The sequence below is a fragment of the Lithobates pipiens genome, unplaced genomic scaffold (assembly GCF_037356315.1).
Source record: "Lithobates pipiens isolate NorthernLeopardFrog02 unplaced genomic scaffold, aLitPip1_a1.2 Scaffold_18, whole genome shotgun sequence".
Lineage (NCBI taxonomy): Eukaryota > Metazoa > Chordata > Amphibia > Anura > Ranidae > Lithobates > Lithobates pipiens.
Window position 1 is genome coordinate 205187521 of NW_027507758.1, and position 19716 is coordinate 205207236.

At 43.7% G+C, this 19716-nt stretch overlaps 1 protein-coding gene across 1 annotated transcript in view; it reads right to left on the reverse strand.

Moving 5' to 3' along the window:
- LOC143987645 (protein unc-93 homolog A-like) overlaps window positions 1-19716 on the reverse strand; it is a 991508-nt gene that overhangs the window by 546553 nt on the left and 425239 nt on the right. The window contains exon 4 of the mRNA XM_077486536.1: window positions 9236-9465. Within this exon, the coding sequence (XP_077342662.1) occupies window positions 9236-9465 (230 nt within the window). The remainder of the gene's footprint in view (window positions 1-9235; window positions 9466-19716) is intronic.

The following is a 19716-nucleotide window of genomic DNA, read 5'->3' on the forward strand; positions in this document are numbered from 1 at the left end:
GGTTGCTGTGTGGAACAGGGAGAGACTGCAGTGACACAAATCGCTAGCTATTAGGTCCACAAAAGTCCTTTTAAGGACTGGTATGGTATAGGAGTAGGAGAGCATATAGGGTTGAGTGAATTGCTGTGCTTGTAAATTCAGCAGCCTGTCTTTAGCAGGGAGGGACAGGACGCTGTGTGTAGCAGGGAGGGACAGTCAGTTTAATCATTAGCTGTTACTATTAGGTCCACAAAGGTCCTTTTCAGGACTGGTATGGTATAAGAGTAGGACAATATATAGGGTTGAGTGAACTGCTGTGCTTGTAAATCCAGCAGCCTGTCTTTAGTGAGTGCAGGGAGTGGCAGGACACTGTGTGTAGCAGGGAGGGACAGTCAGTTTAATCATTAGCTGTTACTATTAGGTCCACAAAGGTCCTTTTAAGGACTGGTATGGTATAGGAGTAGGACAGTATATAGGGTTGTACACATATAATATTCTTTCTTCCAAATATAGAAAGAATATTATACTTGGCTGCTGCCCTATTCTGCAGCAGTCCTTTATCAGTATAGGGACTGAGGTACAGTCTGCAAATCCCTAGCTACTAGTTCCACAAAGGTCCTTTTAAGGACTGGTATAGGTCCACAATATATAGGGTTGTGGTGCACTACTGCTGACTGCTGCCCTATTCTGCAGCAGTCCTTTATCAGTGTAGGGACTGAGGTACATTCTGCTAATCACTAGCTACTAGTTCCACAAAGGTCCTTTTAAGGACTGGTATGGTATAGAGTAGTACAGTATATAGGGTTGAGTGAGGTACAGTCTGCTAATCCCTAGCTACTAGTTCCACAAAGGTCCTTATAAGGACTGGTATAGGTCCACAATATATAGGGTTGTGGTGCACTACTGCTGACTGCTGCCCTATTCTGCAGCAGTCCTTTATCAGTGTAGGGACTGAGGTACAGTCTGCTAATCCCTAACTACTATTTCCACAAATGTCCTTTTAAGGACTGGTATGGTATAGAGTAGTACAGTATATAGTGTTGAGTGAGGTACAGTCTGCTAATCCCTAGCTACTAGTTCCACAAAGGTCCTTAAGGACTGGTATAGGTGTACTATTTGGTGTGCAGTATATAGTTGTGTAATACACGTATAAAATACTTGCACATATAGAAAGCATAGTAAAGTGCGTTTCCACTGTGCAGCATTGTGACTTCTGAGCGGTTCTGCAGTGATACTACAAAGAGTGAAAAACGCAATCAAATAAAAAAGTATTGTAACTGGTGTGATAGACCAGTGGCCCCCAAAAACAACAGATTGAACAGAGTGTTATATGCCTTCTTCCACATACATACTGCACTTCTCTAGAGACTTTTGTCACAGGGTCATTTAAAAAATGACAGGCAGAGAAAGAGGCAGGCCCTTCCGCAGGGGTGGTAGGGGTAGGGCAGGAGCAACAGGCTTGAGCCAAAGTGGGAAATTGCAGAAGGTGTGTGCGATTACGTCAAAGGAAGCACCAGACTTGGTTGAGTGGCTCACTCAGCCTTACTCTTCTGCACCCTCCTCATCCTCTCGATCTGCACCCTCTTCTTCACTCTCTGCTATGTGCACCCCCAAAGACACTACCACCAACACCACCACCACCACATACCTTCTGCTTGAGTCACAGGAATTATTTTCCGATCCATATCAAGACATTTCTGATGCGCAGCCACTCTTGGCATTGGATCAGGAAGAGGAGGTAGCAACAACCGCCACTCAGCCGTCTGACGACAGTACCCAGATCAGCCCAAGGAGGAGGTTGGTCCCCGGTGTTGCTGCCTACTCCGAGATCTCTAATTATAGCGGTGGGGAAGGTGACGTTGATTATGACGTGTCTAGTGATGTCACGTGGGTGCCCACAAGAGAGGAAGAGGAGGGGAGTTCAGAGGGAGATATGGACCAACAGATAGGGAGGAGAAGCAGGAATAACTTACATTGCACAGGAGGGACAAAGCAGACTGCTAATGTATCAGGAGCGAGGCATTGACCATGTACGGTCACATCTGGCACTCCCAGGACGCTGGTACATGGCTCCGCAGTGTGGGCTTTTTTTAACGTGTCCGCTGCCAATAATGTTGCCATCTGCAATCTTTGCAGTCAACGTATAAGTCGCGGTAAGCCCAACACTCACCTAGGGACGACCGCCTTAAGAAGGCGCATGAGCTGCCATCACCGAGCCCAGTGGGAGCAACGGAACACACAAAGCCACACTCCAGGCTCTCACCATCCAGCCTCGTCTTCTACTTCTTCTCCTCTCTCCTCACAATTGTCGTCCACTCCACCTTCCATCACGCCAAGCTCACGTTTTTCTGCAAAAAGGCAGGCTTCCGTGGGCCAAATGTTCGAGCGTAAAAAAATGATGACGCCTGATAACCCTCTTGCCCAACGGTTGACAGCTGGCTTGTCAGAACGGATAGCCTGCCAACTACTGCCATATAAACTGGTGGACTCGGAGGCCTTTCGAAAATTTGTGGCCATTGGAACACCACAATGGAAGGTAGTAAGTATTTCTCACAGAAGGGCATCCCAGAGCTATATGGCCATGTTCAGCGGCAAGTGAATGTATCTCTGGCACACAGTGTTGGTGCAAAGATACATCTGACCAAAGACACGTGGTCTAGCAAACACGGGCAGGGAAGGTATATCACTTTTACTGCCCACTGGGTGAACCTTCTGAAGGCCATCAAGCATGTAACCCGTGGCACCCGTGTAGATTTGGTTTTACCGCCAAGGATTGCATGCAGGCCTGGCTCTTCTTCTTCTCCTCCTCGTACTCCATCCTCCTCCCTCTCCTCCTCGGCTGACTCCTCCTTTTCCGCTGCTAGCGTCTCTTCCGCTGCGCCGCCCGAACTCCCCAGAACCTATTCGACATGCCAGGTGAGACGTTGCCATGCCGTGCTGCGTCTGTTGTGCCTGGAAGCCAAGAGCCACACTGGCCCGGCACTCCTTTCAGCTTTGCGTTCACAGGCAGATCAGTGGCTAACACCGCTCAATTTGACAGTTGGTAAAGTGGTGTGTGACAACGGTGCCAATCTGCTTAGCGCATTGAAACAGGGAAAAATTACGCACGTGCCATGCATGGCACACGTCTTAAACTTGGTCGTGCAGCGATTCGTTGTCAAATACCCTGGGGTCCAGGACATCTTGCGGCAGGCAAGGAAAATCTCGGCCCATTTCAGAAGATCTTACACGGCCATGGCTCGCCTTGCTGACATTCAGCGGCGACACAACCTGCCGGTCAGACGTCTTATTTGCAATTGCCCGACGCGATGGAACTCAACCTTCTATATGCTTGATAGGCTGCTCCAGCAGAAACGTGCAGTTAACATCTACCTGTATGAACCCCATGCGGCAGAACAGGTTCTGGGGAGCTGGGGTTTTTTTCACGCGCCAGTGGCTGCTCATGCGCGACGCATGCAGACTTCTGCGGCCATTTGAGATCACCAAACTGGTCAGTCGCAGCCATGGCGCCATCAGTGACATGGTACCTTATGCCTTCTTTATGGAACGTGCATTGCGTCGTGTCATTGATCAAGCTGTGGAGGAGCAGGAGCGGGAAGATGAGGAAGTCACAATGCTGGATGAATTCCCAGGGGGGGCTACTCTATCTGAGACAAGTCAACAACAGGAGTCTGAAGAGGAGTCAGAGGAGGATGGTGCCGGGGCGGATGAGGAGGAGCAAGAAGAGCATGCTTTAAACCTTTCTGGGATCCCTGTTGTGCATGGAGGGGGAGAGGAGAATGAAGAGGACGACATTATCCTGGATGATGAGCAGGAGCCAGGCCCCCACACCGCTTCCAGTTTAGTGCAAATGGGGGCCTTCATGCTCCAGTGTTTTAACAAGGACCCCCGTATAAAAAGCATAAGGGTCAAGGACCAGTACTGGGTAGCAACGTACTTAGACCCCCGGTACAAACACAAAATGGCGGAAATGTTACCGCCGTCACAGAGGGCTGTCAGAATGGAGCACTTCCAGGCCTTGCTTCGAGAAATGCTGCATTCTGCTTTTGCGTGCGCTGGCAGAGGAGCAATTCCCACTCCCAGAGAAGGAGTTGCGGGTACCAATCCAACAGCGCCTGCAAGAAGAGGCCGGTTTGAAGATGTGTTGGTGACTTCTGATATGAGGTCATTCTTTCAGCCGACCCATCGACAGGTGTCATCCGGATCCAGCATCAGGGAACGCCTAGACCGACAGGTGTCCGACTACATCAGGTTAACGGCCGATGTGGACGCTCTGAGGAGTGATGAACCCCTGGACTACTGGGTGGGCAGGCTTGACCTCTGGCCAGAGCTTGCCCAATTTGCAATCGAACTGTTGGCTTGCCCCTCGTCCAGTGTCCTGTCCGAAAGGACGTTCAGCGCAGCAGGGGGGGGTCGTGACTGATAAGCGCACTCGCCTAGCTCACGACAGTGTTAACTACCTCACATTTATAAAAATGAATGAGGCATGGATCTCAGAGGAATTCAACACATGTGACCAGTAGACCATGTATATCTCTATAAACTATTTTTTTAATTGAGCACACATACCTTCTTTCTACATTTGGCTCACTTCCTTGTACAAAAAAAGCACACCGTACTATATGCCAGTACCCTCCTGTTTGAAGAGGTTGAGCGGTGTCATATTTTTGGGGCCCAGCAGCAAGTTGCTGGTATCAGTGCTGCTGTTATTGCTCTCTATCTCGGTGCTGGTGTCAGTGCTCTCTATCACTGTGCTGGTGTCAGTGCTTTATGTCACGGTGCTGATGTCAGTGCTCTCTATCATGGTGCTGATGTCAGTGCTCTCTATCACGGGGCTGGTGTCAGTGCTCTATATCATGGTGCTGGTGTCAGTGCTGTATGTCACGGTGCTGGTGTCAGTGCTTTATGTCACGGTGCTGATGTCAGTGCTCTCTATCACGGTGCAGGTGTCAGATCACTCTATCACGGTGCTGGTGTCAGTGCTTTATATCACGGTGCTGATGTCAGTTCTCTCTATCACGGTGCAGGTGTCAGTGCACTCTATCACGGTGCAGGTGTCAGTGCACTCTATCACGGTGCAGGTGTCAGTGCACTCTATCACGGTGCTGGTGTCAGTGCACTCTATCACGGTGCTGGTGTCAGTGCACTCTATCACGGTGCTGGTGTCAGTGCACTCTATCACGGTGCTGGTGTCAGTGCACTCTATCACGGTGCAGGTGTCAGTGCTCTATATCACGGTGCTGGTGTCAGTGCTTTATGTCACGGTGCTGGTGTCAGTGCTCTCTATCACGGTGCTGATGTCAGTGCTCTCTATCACGGTGTTGGTGTCAGATCACTCTATCACGGTGCTGGTGTCAGATCACTCTATATCACGGTGCTGGTGATCATCTCCTGCACCCTCTTCTTAGCCTACCCTGACCTTCCCTCTCCTCCATTGCCTTCATGCGCTCCTGAGTCCTGAATTGTCAGAATTTCACATATAAAAAAAGAATGCTTGTAGTTGTTGATCCCAGATTCACCTCATACATGTGTTATGTCAGTGGCCATGTGGTGGGGCTATGTGTGCACAGCTAGTAATTATTTTGTGGCTGGAAATATGACCTGTAAGTTTTTAAAGTTCGCCTGCCATTGAAGTCAATGGGGCCTGCCACAAACTTTGCGGTTCGCAAACTTTCGGCCACGTTCGCGAAACGTCCCGTCGGAAGTTCGTCCATCACTATTGTTGAAGTACTGAGCTGGCGGAAGCAGGCTATGAAGTTATAACCAGAGTGACCGCCCCCTGGGTGGAGCTATGCAGTCTTGCTGTTTTTACATGTGTTACATGTTCTGCCTAGCCCTCTCCTGAAGGTGGTGTGATAACCCTACGGTCAAGATTTAAAGGAGCTGTGTCCGTCAATGAACTTCAGAAAAAAAGATTTTATGGTGAGTATAAAATCCTATTTTTTGCCTGGGATGGTGTAACCTTGTGTGTTTTTGTCCTCTCCCCTGGGGGGTCTCTTTACAAGCAACAAAATGTGAACATATGGGAATCCTGCCTATAATGGCAAAAAATAGTAGTATTCACTGCAAGAATTGTGGGGGGTGTAATCAAAATAACTAAACAAAGAATAAGAAAAGCAGAATGATATAAACACACACCCTAAAGAGTTACTCTACAAATATTTATTCACTAAGAACAAGGATCCCCAATGGGTAAAACCTCCCAAAAGCCTCCCATGGAAACAATTCCCCAAAAGTTAGATCAATGATTCAAAAAAATGTTAAAAAAGGGTGAATATTGCAGTGGGGTAGATCCCTCCCTCCCCCAATATAAACACCCCCTATGAGCACCTGAAAATACCCCAAGTCACCTGGGGCAAAGAGCTAAACTGGATGATTCCTGAAGGGGACAGTGTGATTCCGTAACCACAGAAGTGATTGACACTGTCTCACTTCTGGAATGATACAATCACAGCGACCTGAAATGGAAAAATGGATAACCTCACACAAAAAGTCAACCAGCCAGTCAGGGATGAGATATTGTACAGGGCAAACTGGGACAATGAATAGTCCAAAAAATAAAAAAATATGGGGGAAACCATAATACATGCCTATATATTCTCTGCTTATGCACTTTAGGAGGTCCAAGGGTAAGGCTACTCCTGTGTATCTGCTTCAATCAGATTAGAAACAAGGTGGGATACTGCATGTGCAGTAGCATATGATCAGGGGCATGTACAGAAGATGCATTTTCCTCAGATAATCATATTTTACACCATGGGGAGATGAAGCCATTGTTCCCATTACAATCCAGAAAAAATAATCTTTTATTGTAAGTGCTACACATATTTATGGATTGCACTTTGTATAGTAAAGTTTCTGTGCTTTAGGAGATGGGTGTATTAGTACAGTGTAACATTATGGGGGTTAGTTACAAAAAGGCAAATCCACTTTGCACTGCAAGTGCACTTGGAAGTGCAGTCGCTCTAAATCTAAGGGGTAGATCTGAAATGAGTGGAAGCTCTGCTGATTTTATCATCCAATCATGTGCAAGCTAAAATGCTGTTTTTTATTTTCCTTGCATGTCCCCCTCGGATCTATAGCGACTTTACTCCCAAGTGCACTTGCAGTGCAAAGTTGGTTTTCCTTTAGTAAATAACCCCCTATGTTTTTATATGCTACCCACTTTAGGTGTATACCCATATCTATCCGATAAATGGGGGGTCATACCTGCCATGGGCTCTGTTCCTCACTCTCTGTGGTTCGCCTTTAGTACCTTAGGTTTGCCTTTAGTACCTTAGGTTTATCCAGCAGTATATAGTAAAGTGAGTATACCTGTATAAAATGCCACATTTAAAATGCTAGTTTTGAATGTTGTCTATGTTTTTTTCCTGAACAGAGTTTAACCTAGCTATTAGCCCTTTATGCTCCTAAAGAAGCATTAATTGTCAACGGGAAACGCAATTTTTTTTATCTGTTTTTAATATTTTTTCTAGTAATGAAAATAATTATAATATAATTATATAATAATTATAATATAATATAATATTATAATATATATAATATAATTATATAATACTTTACTTATACATATGTCTTTGTGTGTTTGATACAGTGTCACAAAAGTTCCATATTTTGCGGTTTCTATCTTTCTTGTACTATTCAGGCAAGAGGCATAGTGTATCATTTTTCTATGTCTATGATAGCCACGTCATGGTGACCTAAATTATTCAATTATTCTATAGTATGGGTAGAGATTTTTTAGTATGGATAGTACAATATTAGAAAAGAATGAGGAACATGTCTTTGATTATATACAAATTGAGGGACATTTCAATTCTTGGAAGTTTGTTGTGAAAATAGAGATGGATAACCAAGCAATTTGTGGTCCTGTAAAAGTTATTTGGTATGATTTGTGATTTTAGAATTATATGGAAATGTTATAACTTGTTTATGTATTTTATATTATGTATTGCATTTTTTTGCACCCTGGGCAGTAAGTGCTGGGAACAATGTGGACCATTCAATGAGTTTTTCATGTATTAGTTTTACTGGGTTTTTTTTTTTTTTTGTTTTTTTTTTCTTCTTTTGGAGATGCATTGATTTTGGTTATAAATGTACTTTTTGTTTTGGGGTATATTAGATATATTGTAGTGAAACTTTATCTGGAGAAAAGGAGTAATACTTACCAGTCTATTGATTACAGCTGTGGATTAAGCTCTAAGGGCACCATAAAAACGCGTCAAGCCATTTCATTCTTCCAACGCTGTTTTGTGCCTGTTTGCCTTTTTATACGGTATGAAGCTATAAAAGTGTAACAAGGTGTGCAGCTGTCCAGACAGCTGCACACCTTGTTACACTTTTATAGCTTCATATCAATATGTGGAGCTGATGAGTTGGGCTGGCCCCCTTCTGGCATGGTGAAGTGGTGTGTGAAGTCATGGGAGAAGTATGGCTGCCTGGAGTGGTTATATATTTACGTGCTAGTAGGAACCTAGCCTCAGTGGGGTAAGCTTTAACACAATCCAACCCCCAGAGCTTACTTAGAGTTGACTCCTGAACTTGCTGGAGGAGTGGATTTTCAGGATGCACTGTCACTTTTCTTTGAATGGGCGGGTCAACATGTCCCTTTAAAGAAGAAGTGGGGCCAATATTTTTTTGGCCCTACTTCTCCTGTGGGTCACATGAGTGCACTTAGTTCTCCACTACTGTGACCCATACTCAACTGACAGCAGGCTAAAGTCTGCTGATGTTTCTCAGCCCGTCCAGGCTCTGAAAGGATCCCAACTTTAATGTTAAGAGCCACCCAAATGCCTGAGCAGCAGCTAGCTCAGCCTCTCAGCACACCGCTTAGAGGCTGAGCCAGACACTCCAACCTCCTGCACAGCCCAGCGCTCCAGTGACCGCTGGAAGGACAAAGCACAGCTCTCACTGGCTGTCTGCTGTGCTCACTGAAGACTGAGAACTGAACGATCAGTGGTCTTTGATGACTTAGTTCTCGGTCTTAGAGGTGGCAGGGGACAGATGCGGCATCAGACTGATGCTGCCTGCACCTAGGTGATACTATTTTTTAATGCGCCCATAAATCAGTACTTTAACTTCAACAAAATCCATTGATAGTGATCAGCAATTACAACAACTGTTACTATTTAATAGACTCAAATAAAGCCAAAGAACAGAAAAGCATACAATACATATAACTCAGAATTAGGATACAAGCAAAATCATGTTTTGATCAATACATGCACTTTTGTGAAGCTAGTAAAATGTAGATTACCTGCATTTGGTGTTAAGTGAAACACCAAAGAAGAAATAAGGTTTCCCCAAACACGACAAGTTTGACAAATAAGGAAAAATATTCCAAAATATTGGTTCACAACATCTTTTGCCAATTTCCCACAAGTCTCTGCATATTTGTTTCCGATTATTGTAATATAAGTGCTTTTACTAGCCCAGAGAGGTCCTCCTCCTAATCCAACTAATACAGAGGAAATAATCAACGTAGGCCTGTAAAACATATATACACGTTTCAATAAATAGGTTATTATAAAAAAAAATTATAACAGTTAAATTGCAGGAATCAATTATATTTACATATATAGTAAATTACATATTAAATCCTTTGAATAAAACATATTTAGTTTTTCTTTTTTATTTCTGAAGTAACTTGGTATGTTAAAGGAGTGCTCCAGCCTTAATTTTTTTTTTTAAGTCAGCAGCTACAAACACTATAGCTGCTGACTTTTAAGAAGGACACTTACCTGTCCAGGGCACCCACGATGTCAGCCCCCCGAGGCCGATACGTCCATCGTATCATGTCCCAGCGCCACCATCCTCACTAAGGGAACCAGGCAGTGGAGCCTTGCGGCTTTACTGCCTGTTTCCTACTGCACATTCGTGCAGCGCTTTGTGAATGGCCCCGTTGTGTTCTGGGACAAACACATATCCCAGAAGGCAACGAGGCCGCTCACCAAAGAGGAAGAAGTGCTGCGGAATAGAAAGAGGCAGATTAGGAAGATTGTCTAGCAACAGGGGTTTCTGGTAAGTTAAAAAAAAATATTTTTTTTCAAATGTTTTTATTTTTTTTAGACTATTAATGCTATTTTTATTTTTAGGGTGGCCATCCACTTTAACATGTGTACATGGGCAGATTTACATTTTGTAAAAATCTTTACATTAAAAAAAAAACATTAGCTACTGTACAGCATAGATAAAATATATTGTCTTGGTATCCATATGAGTGCCCTAAAATCACTACTGTATCACACAGTGGAACAGGGATACTCTCTCGACATGTTTCACAGAAATCTGCCTTCTCAGGAATTGGTGGGATAACACAATTATACTACAAAAAGTACATAGAATATAATGATTACAACGGTATGTACATCAATAACGACCCACTTTGATAAAGTAGATAACCATATTTAAAAGAATAAAATATGTAGGAAACAATTCTGTAGCTACAGTCAAAAGTGTCACATCAAAATCACACCATAGAAGGGCATGACCCCTTTTTCAGTTTCATAATCTTTTTATTATAAAAAAAATTCTCAAACATATAGAGTATGACACCACAGGAAATCATTACAATAGAAGGTAATGGTATGTAAAAAAAAAATAAAAAATCGCAGACCTAATGCTGTTTAGAGCAAAGGCTCAAATACAGATATGTACAGATATGTAGGAGAATCTCCTATGAGTCTGGTAACAAATGTGGAAAAGTTCTGGCCAAAACCCTTAGAGAACAGGTCCTGGGGAACTATATACCCCATGTGGTATCGCCGAAAGGACAAAAATGCTCTTTCCCTAAGTATATCGTGAGGGAATTTCAAAGATACTATACGGCTCTATACAATCTCCAGAAGATTCCTCCTCCCTTGATTCAGACTGAAGAATATTTGGTTAACTCTCAAATGCCTAAATTATCGCCGGAAGTAATTAAAGTATTAGATGAACCATTTACACTGGGAGGAAATTCAAAAGGCGATTGGACCTATTAAATTAGGGAAGGCTCCGGGACCAGATGGCCTTACCATTGCTTATTACTAAATTTTATTAACATCTCTTGGTAAACATATACAGAAGTTCTTTAACCACCTCAATACAGTGCACTTACACCCCCTTCCTGACCAGACCAATTTTCAGATTTCAGCGCTCTCACAGTTTGAATGACAATTACTCAGTCATGCAACACTGTACCCATATGAAACTTGCGTCCTTTTTTCCACACAAATAGAGCTTTTTTTAGTGGTGTTTAATCACTAGTGGGTTTTTTATTTTTTGTGCTATAAATAAAATAAAACGTATATTTTGTGAAAAAAATGCCTCTTTCTTTGTTTCTGTCATAAATTTTTGCTAATTAGTAATTTTTCTTCATACATTTTGGCCAAAATTTATACTGCTACATATCTTTGGTAAAAATAACCCACATTAGTGTATATTATTTGGTCTTTGTGAAAGTTATAGAGTCTACAAACTATGGTGCCAATCGCTGAAAATTGATCACATCTGATCAGGCCTTCAGTACATCCGGTGTATATCATTTCTTGAGACACTAACAAGTCAGGAAAGTACAAATACCCCCCAAATGACCCCTTTTTACAAAGTAGACATTCCAAGGTATTAAGTAAGTAGCATGGTGAGTTTTTTCAAGTTGTCATTTTTTTCCCACAATTCTTTGCAAACTGAAGATTTTTTTTTATTATTATTTTTTTTTACAAAATTGTCATATTATCAGGTTATTTCTCACACACAGCATATGCATACAACAAATTACACCCCAAAATACATTCTGCTACTCTTCCTGAGTACGGCGATACCACATGTGTGAGACTTTTACACAGCCTGGCCACATACAGAGCACCAACATTGATGTACCTTCAGACGTTCTACGAGCAAAAATGACGCATCTCATTTCTCAACCACCTATTACACTTTTGAAGGCCCTGGAGTACCAGGACAATGGAATTTCCCATAAAATGCCCCCATTTTGGAAAGCAAACACCCCAACGTATAATCTGTGAGGCATAATGAGTCTTTTGAACAGTTAATTTTTTTCCAGAAGTTTTTGGAATATGTGGAAAAAAATGAAAACGCATTTTTTTTATACAAAGTTGTCAATTTATAAGATATTTCTAACACATAGCATGTATATAGAAAAAATTACACCCCAAAACACATTCTGCTACTCCTCCCGAGTATGGCGATACCACATGTGTAGGATTTTTACACAGCTTGGTCACATAGAGAGGCCGAACATTGAAGTAGTACGTTCAGGCGTTCTAGGAGCATAAATGACACATCTCATTTCATTCCTACCCATCACACTTTTGAAGGTTTTGGACCACCAGGACAGTGAAATTACCCACAAAATGACCCCATTTTGGAAAGCAAACACCCCAACATATATTCTATGAGACATGGGCTGCAAATAGGTACTCAGGTACTCTGATGGGCTGGAGATAGGTACTCTGGTACTCTGATGGCCTGGTGACAGGTACTCAGGTACTCTGATGGCCTGGTGACAGGTACTCGGGTACTCTGATGGCCTGGTGATAGGTACTCGGGTACTCTGATGGCCTGGTGACAGGTACTCGGGTACTCTGATGGCCTGGTGACAGGTACTCGGGTACTCTGATGGCCTGGTGACTGGTATTTGGGTACTCTGAAGGGCGGTGACAGGTACTCATATGGACTGTGACAGGTACTCGGGTACTAAGATGAACTGTGACAGGTACTCAGGTACTCAGATGAACTGTGACAGGTACTCAGGTACTCAGATGAACTGTGACGGGTACTCAGATGGACTGAGACAGGTACTCGGGTACTCAGATGAACTGTGACAGGTACTCGGGTACTCAGATGGACTGGGACAGGTACTCGGGTACTCAGATGGGCTGTAACAGGTACTCGGGTACTTTGATGGGCTGTGACAGGTACTCGGGTACTCTGATGGACCCTGACAGGTACTCGGGTACTCTGATGGGCCGTGACAGGTACTCGGGTACTCTGATGTGCCATGACAGGTACTCGGGTACTCTGATGGACTGTGACAGGTACTCGGGTACTCTGATGGGCTGTGACAGGTACTCTGGTACTCTGATGGACTGTGACAGGTACTCGGGTACTCTGATGTGCCATGACAGGTACTCGGGTACTCTGATGGGCTGTGACAGGTACTCGGGTACTCTGATGGGCTGTGACAGGTACTCTGGTACTCTGATGGACTGTGACAGGTACTCGGGTACTCTGATGGGCTGCGACAGGTACTCGGGTACCCTGATGGACCGTGACAGGTACTCGGGTACCCTGATGGACCGTGACAGGTACTCGGGTACCCTGATGGACCGTTACAGGTACTCGGGTACTCTGATGGACCCTGACAGGTACTCGGGTACTCTGATGGGCCGTGACAGGTACTCGGGTACTCTGATGTGCCATGACAGGTACTCGGGTACTCTGATGGACTGTGACAGGTACTCGGGTACTCTGATGGGCTGTGACAGGTACTCGGGTACTTTGATGGACTGTGATTGACAGGTACTATGAGGGGTGGTGACAGGTCCTCTTTACTGGGGGGGGGGCAATCAGTGTGATTGGTGTACACTATAGGCGGTAACGAGATGTTACCGCAATCTCCTCCTCACACACGATCGAGCCGTGCATAGTGGGGGTGTGACCATCTGTGATCGGCCATGACTTCATCACGGCCGATCACGTGGTAAACAGCCATAACCAATGGCTGTTCACCCCCTTCTGTGGCGAGCGGTGTCTCCGTGACACGCCGCCACCGAAGAAACAGGGATGCGCGCGCACGTTCGCGTGCATTCCCTGTTTAAATGACGGCCTCCCACCACAATAGGTGCGCCTCCTGGCCGTCATTTGACTGCCGGCGATCAGAAAGTAGTTAATGGATTAGGACTCGACACAACATTTCCTCGCGATACACTTACGTCATTTATCACAGTAAAACCTAAAGTGGGAAAATATCTTACCACATGTAGCAGCTATAGACCGATCTCACTGCTTAATACCGATCTTAAAATTTTTACAAAAATTATAGCCACCAGAATTCAAAAGCACATTCCTACCCTGATTCATCTAGATCGGGTGGGGTTTGTGCCTACTACTGATAGGGTTGACTGGCAGTACATGAAGGCGGTCCTAAGATATATAGGGATATAGGGATATAGGGATATATAGGGATTAGAGACGTCATGTTCAGTCGTATATGTATACTATACTCGGAACCCTCAGCTCGAGTAAGAGTGTTGTCGGAGCCCTTTCTGATTAAGAATGGCACAAGACAAGGCTGCCCCCTATCACCACTCCTATTTGCCTTGTCATTAGAGCCTTTTCTTTGTACGATAGGGTCAAATCCGGATATAAGTGGAGTGAAGATAAGGGACACCCAACAGAAGGTATCTGCATATGCGGACGATATGATGTTCTCATTCACAAACCCCTGCGATTTCACTACCGATTCTTCTGCTTGAATTTCATAGATACAGAACCATCAAACTTAAAAATTCACTTTAATAAGTCAGAGGCAATGGTGGTGGGCATAAGCCATTCTCAGTTGATAAACCTTCAAACTAGTTTTAAACTTAAATGGACAACAATAGCATTGAGGTATTTAGGGACACTAATCCCCCCTAGCATATCTCAAGCACTTGATTTAAACTTTCCACCTCTGTTAAAAGACACAAGGGAACTACTTAAGAAATGGCATATGGGAATGCACTCTTGGTTAGGGAGGTGCAACATCCTCAAGATGTGCATCCTTCCTAAATTCCTTTATCTTCTTCAAGCTCTACTGATATATATCCCCTCTAAATACTTTGATCAAGTGGCAGCAATGTTTTCTGCGTTCTTCTGGGCTCATAAACGACCAAGATTGAATAGACAACAACATTCACTCCCAAAAAACTATGGTGGACTGGGACCACCCGATATACGGAAATATCATCAAGCAATCCATTTAACTAGGCTCATCCCCCGGTATCAGACCCCAACAAAACTGCAAAAGATATACCCCTCTCTATTGGATCGATGCTGGAGATGTCAGGAAGATAGAGGAACAATTCTTCATGTCTTCTGGCTATGTCCAAAATTAGAAGACTATTGGAAGACGATCCAACAAATAATTAAAAAATTTACGGAAAGTAGAATTTCTAACGATCCAGCTTTTTTTTGCTTCATGTATCTAACATCCCTAATAAAACTTATAAAAAGTCAGTCCTGTGCCATCTGCTTGATGCAGCAAAGGCATGTATCCCTCTAGGCTGGAAATTCTTCCAAAGCGCCTACAGTAGGCATGTGGTTTAACCACTTGACCACTGGGCACTTAAACACCCTTAATAACCAGACCAATTTTCAGCTTTCGGTGCTCTCGCATTTTGAATGACAATTACTCAGTCATGCAACACTGGACCTATATGAAATTTTTGTCCTTTTTTTCACACAAATAGAGCTTTCTTTTGGTGGTATTTAATCACCGCTGGGTTTTTTATTTTTTGTGCTATAAAGGAAAAAATACCGAAAATTCTGTAAAAAAATGAATTTTTCTTTGTTTCTGTTAGAAAATTTAGCAGATTAGTAATTTTTTCTTCATAAATTTTGTCCAAAATTTATACTACTACATATCTTTGGTAAAAATAAGTACAAATTGGTGGATATTATTTGGTCTTTGTGAAAGTTATAGAGTCCACAAGCTATGGTGCCAATATCTGAAAATTGATCACACCTGAAGTACTGACGGCCTATTTCAATTCTTGAGACCCTAACATGCCAGAAAAGTACAAATACCCCCCAAATTACCCCTTTTTGGAAAGAAGACATTCCAAGGTATTTAGTAAGAGGCATGATGAGTTTTTTGAAGTTGTCATTTTTTCCCACAATTCTTTGCAAAATCAAGATTTTTTTTACTTTTTTTTTTTTTTTTTCACAAAATTGTCATATTATCAGGTTATTTCTCACACACAGCATATGCATACCACAAATTACACCCCAAAACACATTCTGCTATTACTCCCGAGTATGGCGATACCACATGTGTGAGACTTTTACACAGTGTGGCCACATACAGAGGCCCAACATGCAGGGAGCGCCATCAGGTGTTCTGGAGCATCCAGGACAATTCTGACATTTCTCTCCTACATGTAAAAATCATCATTTATTTGCTAGAAAATTACATAGAACTCCAAAACATTATATATGTTTTTTTAGCAAACACCCTGGAGAATACAATGGTGGTCTTTGCAACTTTTTATCTCGCACGGTATTTGCGCAGTAATTTTTCGAATGCTTTTTTTTGGAAAAAAAAACAGTTTTGGGCTAAAAAAAAAAAAAAAAAACAGTAAAGTTAGCCCAATTTTTCCATAATGTGAAAGATGAAGTTACGCTGAGTAAATAGATACCTAATATGTCACTCTTCAAAATTGCACACGCTCGTGGAATGGCGCCAAACGTCGCTACTTAAAAATCCCCATAGGCGACAATTTAATTTTTTTTTTACTGGTTATATGTTTTGAGTTACAGAGGAGGTCTAGGGCTAGAATTATTGCTCTCGCTCTAACGTTCGCAGCGATACCTCACATGTGTGGTTTGAACACCGTTTTCATATGTGGGCGGGACTTACGTATGTGTTCGCTTCTGCATGCGAGCACATGGGGACAGGGGCGCTTTAAAAAAAAACATTTTTTTTTATTGTTCATTTTACTTTATTTATTTTAGTTTGACATTTTTTTCCCCAAAAATAATTTTTTTGATCACTTTTATTCCTATTACAAGGAATGTAAACATCCCTTGTAATAGGAATATGGCATGACAGGTCCTCTTTACAGTGAGATGTGGGGTCAATAAGACCCCACATCTCACCTCTAAGCTGGGAAGCCTGAAAAAAAAAAAAAAAAAAAAAAAAAAAAATGATTCTGTCTTTGATCGTATTAGCGATTCGATAGAAGCACCGGAGGGCGGCGGGAGGGGGGGGGGATGTCTATGGCTGGGTATTGCAGGGTATCACCGACTATGGCTGGGTATCTCAGAGTATGGCGTTGCAGAGTATTGCATTGCAGGGTATTGGCGGGTGTTGCAGAGCATTGCAGAGTGTTGCAGAGTATTGGCGGGTGTTGCAGAGCATTGCAGAGTGTTGCAGGGTATTGGCGGGTGTTGCAGGGTATTGCAGAGTGTTGCAGGGTATTGCAAAGCGTTGCAGAGTGTTGCAGAGTATTGCAGAGTGTTGCAGGGTATTGCAGAGTGTTGCAGGGTATTGCGGAGTGTTGCAGGGCGTTGCGGAGTGTTGCAGGGCGTTGCGGAGTGTTGCAGGGCGTTGCGGAGTGTTGCAGGGCGTTGCGGAGTGCTGCAGGGCGTTGCGGAGTGCTGCAGGGCGTTGCGGAGTGCTGCAGGGCGTTGCGGAGTGTTGCAGGGTATTGCAGAGCGTTGCAGGGTATTGCAAGGTGTTGCAGAGTGTTGCAGGGTAATGCAGAGTGCTGCAGGGTAATGCAGAGTGCTGCAGGGTAATGCAGAGTTGTTGCAGGGTAATGCAGAGTAATGGGGGTATTGCAGAGTAATGGGGGTATTGCAGAGTAATGCAGAGTAATGGGGGTATTGCAGAGTAATGCAGAGTAATGGGGGTATTGCAGAGTAATGCAGAGTAATGGCAGGGTATTGCAGAGTGTTGGCAGGGAATTGAGGGGTTAAATTTCGGTGCGCAGCGATGTGGGCACTGCAGATGCAGCCCACATCGCTGCTGACACCGATCTCTTCCCCCTCCGCTGTACCGATCGGTACAGAGAGGGGGAGGGAGGAACCGGCGTCATAACATGACGCCGGTTTGTTTACAAGTGATCACTCCGTCATTTGACGGAGCGATCACGTGGTAAACGGCCGCGCTGAGCGGCCGTTTACCGTGATTCGTGATGCGCCGGGTCCTGTGGACCCGGCGGTCACGGATGCTCTCGAGTGCGCGCCCCAGGGGGCGCGCGAGAGCAGAATTCTGGGAGGCCGTTAATTAACGGCCTCTCAGAGTTAAACAACCGCCCTGAAGCCGTTAATCGGCAATGGGCGGTTGTTAAGTGGTTAAAAATGTGGAGGAAATTAAGAAAATGGAAGATTTAATTCTTACTAAACGTCGCCAAAAAGAAAGCTATAAAAAGACATGGACTTCTTGGAACAGGTATATTTTTTCGGATGAGGGATGAGCTTTGTTTGAAAGTGACATGGTAAACTAAATTAAAGTAGAATTATTGAACTAATTAGTAAAATGTCGGGGACTTAAACAGATCTTTTGAGATTGAGCAATAATAAGAGGAGAGCCCGTTCTCCCCCTCCATTGCCCTTATATTTTCCCTTTCCCATGGTTTTATTTATAGGGTTAACATTAAAAAAAAATTGTTTTGTGTAGAATATTAAGTTAGAGAAAATTTGAGGCACAGGAGCACATAGGCCAATAGGTTACAATATGATGGAATAGACACCAAAGCATGGCAAAATAATGTGGGGAGTTTAGATGTCTGTCAGGAACTGTAGAATTGGCTATTATGTCATATCATACTCTGTATTGGTATGTTCTACTTGAACGATGTTAGTTGGTAATACCTGAATTGTCATTCTTTCTTTTTGTATTCTTGTTGGACATATCTGGAGAAAATATGTGTTTGGTTGCTTCTTGAAAATAAATAAAATAATTATAAAAAAAGAAGGTAATGGTGACATTTCCATTTCCAAGGACCATTTTGTACAAACAAAAGCATATTGACTTACGAGGAGAATAGAAATCAAATTGAGGCAAGATCATTGGTGTTAACCATCTATAAATCTGTGACAATTAGGGATGGGCGAACAGTTTGGCCTGAGCAGGAGTTGGACAAACACCCAAATTATCAGGGCGTTTGACCGTTTTTTCGCCCTGCCGAATGACCGCAATCCACTGCACCGCCGCACGGTGCATTGGAAGCCCTGATTGGACAAAGCTTTCATTGCTTCAGCCAATCAGGTCACAGAGCACTGTCAGAGCCATGATTGGAGAAAGTAATGATGACTATCCAATCATGGCTCATTGCTCTTAGCCTTCCCACACTATAAAAGTATTCTTCCAATAGCGACCATTTGTAGTGTGATTTTGCCATGCATTAGTGCACATTTAACGCAGTATATCTTAGTGCATTACATGCCATTTTTTCAAAAGAGGGGGGTGAATGAAACACTACATCCCTACAGAAAGTACACCTGAGTCTATCTCGATGAAATTGTTAAATTCAGTACAGAATGGGAGTCTCATCTTACCCGAGTTCAGGTGGTATTGGACTCTAAAGAGGTGTGTACTGTGAATCCTGAGAAGTGTGCTGGTTGAAAAGTATATGCAGTTAGTAATCTAGCAACCAGCCCAGGCTGGGGAAGAGGTTAAACATGTCCAGCTCTGTTCCTGGGCTTTTGATTTTGGCAGGCCCACCTGTATATATAAAAAGGGGGACAGCCAAGATCCAAGGGGGCTGGATAACAGGATATGTGCATAGGTGGAACGAGGACTCACTTGTGAGCACAAATGTGGTGCTGAAGATTAGTGATGGACGAACTTCCGACGGGACGTTTCGCGAACGCGAAACGCGAACGGACACAAACGTTCGCGAAAACGACCGTTCGCCGCGGGCTCCATTGACTTCAATGGGAGGCGAATTTCGCAAACCTTTAGGTCGAATTTGCGGCCACGGGGTAATTATTAGGGGGTAGCACGTAGTCCCACCACCTGGACAATAG